This window comes from Misgurnus anguillicaudatus, chromosome 3, assembly GCF_027580225.2.
Source record: "Misgurnus anguillicaudatus chromosome 3, ASM2758022v2, whole genome shotgun sequence".
Taxonomy (NCBI): Eukaryota; Metazoa; Chordata; class Actinopteri; order Cypriniformes; family Cobitidae; genus Misgurnus; species Misgurnus anguillicaudatus.
Genome location: NC_073339.2, coordinates 8397621 through 8404530, shown reverse-complemented (window position 1 = coordinate 8404530; position 6910 = coordinate 8397621). Strand labels below are relative to the sequence as shown.

At 35.6% G+C, this 6910-nt stretch overlaps 2 protein-coding genes across 2 annotated transcripts; both read right to left on the bottom strand.

The window, feature by feature from the left end:
* Positions 1 to 521: 521 nt before the first annotated feature.
* Positions 522 to 4251, bottom strand: cnrip1a (cannabinoid receptor interacting protein 1a). The gene is made up of 3 exons (XM_055204473.2): positions 3904 to 4251; positions 3391 to 3535; positions 522 to 1344 (listed from the first exon to the last, which is right to left on the bottom strand). The coding sequence occupies exons 1-3, from the start codon at positions 4080 to 4082 to the stop codon at positions 1180 to 1182; spliced, it is 489 nt and encodes a 162-aa protein (XP_055060448.1). The 5' UTR covers positions 4083 to 4251; the 3' UTR covers positions 522 to 1179.
* A 545-nt stretch (positions 4252 to 4796) lies between these two features.
* fbxo48 (F-box protein 48) lies at positions 4797 to 6901 on the bottom strand. The gene is made up of 3 exons (XM_055204475.2): positions 6773 to 6901; positions 5929 to 6236; positions 4797 to 5765 (listed from the first exon to the last, which is right to left on the bottom strand). The coding sequence occupies exons 2-3, from the start codon at positions 6166 to 6168 to the stop codon at positions 5604 to 5606; spliced, it is 402 nt and encodes a 133-aa protein (XP_055060450.1). The 5' UTR covers positions 6169 to 6236; positions 6773 to 6901; the 3' UTR covers positions 4797 to 5603.
* Between the last annotated feature and the right edge of the window lie 9 nt (positions 6902 to 6910).

Sequence of the window (6910 nt, the reverse complement as noted above, 5' to 3'; positions counted from 1 at the left end):
CCGAGGGTCCCTTTACTAGGAGGTCGCCATTTTGTGCTGCCATTTTTCTACAGAAGCCCTTAACGGACAATTTTTTTTACTAAGTTGTATCTGACGATGACATGTTTGTCTGGTGGCGGCTACCGTAGCTTCTCTATGTGTTTCAAAAGCAAGGGGTGAGCCGTGGACTAAGCCGTTGGTTGCAATTCGCAACCTCACCACTAGATGCCGCAAAAATTTACACACTGCACCTTTAAGCTATCTTTATATTTCCTGACTCTTCTACTGTTTTATAGGTTTTTCTTTTTTTTATAACATATTAAGTCAAACATGACCGAAATGTGGGCAACAAGATTATTTATATTTTTACAAAAAGGTGAAAGTTTGGCTCAGATAAGATTCACACTAAAAATTAAATCAGAAATTCAACACATACGCACAGCAAAAGCAAATAAACAAGCAGAATATGAGTAAAAAAGTGTTGAAATAAGTAAGTACTAGTTGTAAAAGTACTATTAATTTTGACTTTCTGACCACATGTGCCATAAAGAGGTAGGCAAAATAAACATTATTATAAGCAGTAAATTAAAGGGGAATAAACATTTACTCATACTATAGAGAATCACACACCCATCACAAATATATAAATGTTAGCGCTGGTCGCAAAAGACCACAATATTAACTGATTGGCCTTTCATTTGTATTATTACAGTATACATACTTATATAGAGTGATAAATATCCAGTCTATGTTCATACAGCACCTTTATACGCACGCGTTTTTGAGACCAAACAGCAAATAATTAAACACAATCCTGCAGTAAAACCTTCACATCATGTTAACTTCATTGTTTTTGTAACCATAAGAAAGCAGGGGTTGTGCAAATGGCCTCGTTCACACCAAATCCTGTATTTATCGTCCATCTTTTCCCAATGTGCACCAGCTCAAGCATGGTAAGGATAAAGTAAGGAGAAATTCTGACAACTAAAGACATAAATGTTCAGATCATGCAATAAACAGTGGTACAATGAATGACAGGTGAAAAAAGAAACACTGATAGATCTCTTGTCTGGGCCATTAATATCCACAGCTTGTTTCATTGAGGGCGGTTGCGTCATCTGTTTCACGTACAGTCACCCTTTGATTGTTATAGGTCATAGTGTGAAGGTTTGCTACTGCTGTTGTTGCTGTGCTCAGGTTTTACTGAAAAACCTCTTTGTTTATCCACATCAGGCTGCGGGTCTCATTTGGTTTGGCCTCGTACTCGATGCAGTTGAAGCTGTTGCCGAACTGACAGTGTTCTCTCTTGTAATAGTTGTAGTACTTCACCTGCCATACTGTCTCAAACGTGCCGGCATCTTTAAACTAGCAAGCACAAGAAAAGAACAAACATAACATAATTAACATTAATGTGATTTCAATTAATAATAAATGAGGGTAATTCATTGTAATGCATATTTTAGCATCCACCAATTCTATATTATTTCCCTTTAAATTTTAGTTTTCTGATCTTTCATACATTCAACATTCTTCACTGTAAAAAAATTATGTAGAAATTACAGTATTAGTGGGTATTACTGGCAACTAGCTGCCAGGAACTTACTGTAGATTTTACATTTATGTTATTATTTACTGGCAACAGTTTGTTCAAAGTTAAATGAACATGAAACATTTCAGTCTTTATCTTCTACAGTAAGTTACTGGCAACCAGCTGCATAGTTACAGCAAATTTTTTACAGTGATACATCCTATCCTATTTTAATTATTTTCGATTTTATTTTATTTTATTTTATTTTATTTTATTTTATTTTATTTTATTTTATTTTATTTTATTTTATTTTATTTTATTTTATTTTATTTTATTTTATTTTATTTTATTTTATTCTGAAACAATGTGTCTTTGGATTAAAGTAAAAAAATTGTGTCAACTTGTTACATTAATTTAATTACATACATTTTTTCTAACTTACAACGTTTACATCAAAAATAATTCCCCAGACAGGGCTTATTCTAGTCCCAGACTAAAATGCATTTTTGAGCTGCCTTAATTTAGAAACATCTTGCACTGACATGTCTTAACATATATCAGTGCCATTGTTTTGTCTTAAGATTCACACCAGTATTGTTTTTTGTAAGGTATGTTTGTAAAAACTACATAAATATCATAATATAACTAAGGCCTAATCCTGGCTTAATTTAAACCCTGTCCAGGAAATGGCGCCTTCAAGTTAAAAAAATTAAAGTACAAAGTGCAAGTTGTTGTCAGTTTGGACAGCTCTTACATTTATTTTAGACTAGGACTAGTCTAATCCCTGTCCGGGAAACCGCCCCTAGATGTAACAAGTTGAAACACATTTTTTACTTTATCCAGACACATTTTTTCAGTGCACTTTAAATTAAATTAAATAGTTGTAACAAGTTAGCACATTTTTTTACTTCATCAAAAGACACTGAAAAAAATGTGTCTATGGAAAAATTAAAAAATGTGTCAACTATTTAATCAGTGGTGGCTCGTGACTGCTCATCTGAGGGGCGCAAATTCAAAATATGTGTTCGGAGTGTCATGTGTGTTGCTCCTGTTTTCAAAATATGTGTTGCGTCATGTGAACCATCACGTGTTTTGTCAAAATAAGTGCCTGCTGCACACGCATCAAAACCGTTTATGATAAAAGAGACGCTCACGTTCACAAAATTCACGTAAGAAACTCCCTTAACAGTAAACTCTTGATTACGCATGAGATTATGCGAGTATCCGGCAAACGCGAGCGTCTGTTCTATCATAAACCCCTTAGATGCGTCTGCAGCAGGCACCTACCCCGACAAGATACGTGATGCACATAGGATCACTCATGCAGAACACATATTTTGAAATTACGAACCACACACAAGACGGGCTACATACATGTTGTGACGAACTTTGCATCGAGCGCCCTCGATAAAAGAAGTCACCGGCCGCTACTGTATTTAATTACATTTTTCTTAACTTAAAAAGTTTACATTAATTGTTTTAGATGAAACCTTTTTTTAATTATATGTAATTTTTTCACATTTTTCAGTGTAGAATAGAATAGAATAAATAAACAGAACAAAATAGAATGGAATAGGACGGAATTAGATATTGTATGTTCAAATAGGATAGGACATGATAGGATAGTATATTGTGATAGCCATTGTTTTGTCTCAAGATGCACACCAGTATTATTTTTTGTAAGATATGTTTGTAAAAACTATAGTCCTGGCTTAATCTAAACCCTGTCAAGGAAACAGGATGCCCCTGTATGTTCAAATATGATATGATGGGTTAAAATAGACTATTGTATGTTAGAATACATATACTATCCTATTTTATCCCGTCCAATCCTATCCTATTTGAACCTATTCTATTTCTTTATGTTTTCAGTTTTTTGTTACCTCTATGGAGACTTGCACAGGTTGTCTGTCCCCGCTTTTGGTGTGTGGCACACCCTCAGTATCATAGGTGCCATTGTAGACGATCTGTTCATCATCTCTGGACAGCTCTTCCAAAGGGAAGGTTTTTCCTCCAATGCCCATTGTGCTGAAATGCAATACAACAAGAAGCATATCTGTGTATTGCGTAAATTGATACACGTCTGAAATTACCTAATTTGTAATAAAACAAATTGGAGACATCAAACGCATCCCCTCAGTTGGCAAAGCATGGCGCTAGCAACGCAAAGGTCATCGACTCAAAATGGATAGCATTAATGCAATGTAAGTCGCTTTGGATAAAAGCATCTGCCAAATGCATAAATATGAATATTCATATCATATTTCCGGTCGTACAGGGCCGCAGGTGCACCTTTGAATCAGAAATGTTGCCTAAAGCCTAGAAAGACATCGAGCTATATATAAATGGTACATATGTAGTCGCAAAATCATGAATGGATGCTATATTTAACTGACCTGGCCTCTGCGCTACTCGGCTTCACAATCACCGCGATTTTATATTTCGACCCCGTTAGCATTTTGATCGTCCTGCTCTGACCGAACCTCGTCCCGTCCACTTTGTAAAACACGGGTCCATCGTTGGGTTGTATTTTCAGGGAAATGGCGATGTTTATGATCGCTGGGACGTCAGTCATAATTGCAGGATAACGATGGATGTGTGTCCAAGGTTCCTGTCATTAAACGGATAGCGGAAGATCCCAGGAAGCGGTGTTGGGGGATGATGCCGTGCCGTGACGTCTGCACAAACCATCACTCCCGTGTGTACACGTACAGCTACACGGGGTTCGTATTAATCCGCTGAGTAAACAAAGGCAGGAAAACTACTAGTCTATTGTTGATTTATTATCATTTTTTAAGAGTAATAAGTATTAAGTTGTATAAGAAGTGCTGGTGTTCTTGTTCATGGGAGCGATTCATTGAGTCCCTGTCCAAAGTGCTGAAACAGAATTGAAGTCGTTAAAGGGACAGTTCACCCTAAAATGAAAATTCTGTCATTTACTCACTTATATTTTGTTTTAACCTGTATACATTTCTTTGTTCTGATGAACACAAATAAAGATATTTTGGGGAATGTTTGTAACCACACCGATCAGAACCCCATTGACTTCCATAGTATTATTTATTCCTATTATGTATGTCAATGGGGCTTCTGATCGGTAAGTAAATGGTGACAAAACACTTTATGATCATTAACCAGCCTATCTATCTATCTATCTATCTATCTATCTATCTATCTATCTATCTATCTATCTATCTATCTATCTATCTATCTATCTATCTATCTATCTATTCATACAGCCATACATACATACATACATTACATTAAACTGTACATTAAACAAAGATCATTTAGTGTTTCATCAAAATTTTATTACAATTTAGCTTGACATAGCACATTGCAAAGTGTAGCTGGCACAATAAAATGTAGTACCCAAAGACTTTCTATGTCTATTGTATCAAATCTTGGGCATTTAATGCACATTTCCTTAAAAAACATTTTTTTTAAAGTGACTACTTCAAATTTTTTATTCTTCAACAGTTGTTTTAAATTTTTTAGCTTTGTATATGAATTTAGTTTCATACAGCTCAGGTCAACTGGCACTGCCAGGACAGGTCCTGCTGCTCTTCATAACCCAGCCCTGATTTTCAGGTAAATAAATGGTGAAAAACACTTTACAGTAATGAATATATTAGCTTTTATAAAATAATATTTTTCTTTTATAAGACAAAACAATATTGGCAGTGACATTTTTTTTAAGTGGGGAAAATCAAATAAATTAATAAAACAAGGCACAATTTTAAAACAAAAAGGCACAATATATGTATATTTTTGTAGATTTTCTTAATCTACAAAATAAAGAAAACTGGGGATAAACTTATTGTGGTCCGCCTATAAGACAATTCCATCAACTCTACAAAATATCTACAAAAACCTTTCAGGTAAATGTTAATAATACAGCCAAAATTTCACCCAAATCAAAACCACATTATTGTGTATTCTGACAGGCACGCAGATGCCAGCAGTATTTTTGATCATTAATTATGAAACATTTTACAAAATGTTTTATCCAGCAAGTGTTTCGGTCATAATACTCTACATCGTAGACACTGCTGATGTATTTTAGTCTTATCATGATTCAAAAAGTCTTTTGGCTTTATCTCTCCAGCTCTGCCTCCAGTATCTCTCCCCATGTCTCTACGTCCAGTGGACACATGTGGTTGGGTGGGATCTCATCAGCAGAGTGGATGTTGCTGTATCGGCCCTTCAGCCACCTCCTCTTTACACACCCTTTCCTGTAGTTGCGCAAAAGAGTAACCTGGGAAAGAAGCAAACAAATTTAAATTTAAATTTTTTTTCTATACTATTTCTTTCATGTGATTTGTCACGGTTTATAAATATGAAATATGAAAAAAAAATTGTGCATGTATCTATTTGGTCACTAAATCACCTAGTTTGGCTAAAACTACGATAACACAAACCTTCCATGAATATCCATCCAGCCTGTCCCCATCCACCTCCCTTCGACAAATGGCCAGCACCGTAAGACAGTGGTTGCGCCACAGGTAATCGCTGCCCTCAATGATGCCATTCCAGCGTTTACAGGTGAGCGAGGCCCGGCCCAAACTTCTGATGTCCAACTCACTAAAGATCTTTACACTCATCTCTGTAGGAAGGGTCTCTGCAAAGTTTTGGTGAAGCGGATCCTCGTCATAGATCATGGTGGAGCCTCTCTGGATAAGAACAGTGCTATGGCTCCCTTTTTAGACATTCAGCATCTCTCAGTGCCCTAAAACAGTTATATAATAAATGACATTTTAACGACAATGTCTTAAGGAAAAACATACATACAGTAAATTTGTTAAAGACTTGCTCTCTTTAACTATTTACTTGTTATTGAAAAGTAAGGGACATGGTATGATTTGTTAAATGTATTTTGGTAATACCACATTATTAATGAAGTACAAAGAAGAATAAATATTGTAATTATTCAGTAATGTGGTACAGTATATATACAGTACAGTATTACCCTTTGATATGATAATTGTACCATGTTACACCATTATTACAATGTATTTCTTTACTCTTTCCATAAAATCTATTGATGTTCACCAATAAATGTATAAAATGGATAGATAAATAAGATTTAATATAACCTATACCATGTCATGTCTAGTCCCGAGTCACGCGAAGTGAATTGGCTAATCAGTGCTAGGCTACAAACACATTTCAAAAACAAACCACAAAACGGCAACATCTTTATAATATTATAACATGTATGATGTTTTTGTTAAAAAAAAATGTGTGATTTGTTAAGATTTTTACCGACGGAAGCGTCGCCCTTGACAGCTGAGGATTTAAACGTCTCTGTTTGTTTACGCCAGCGCCGTCACTCGCCAAGCCCCGCCCCTCAGAGCGCACATGCGCAGAACTGCAGCATGCTTGTTATGTCTCCCGAGCACA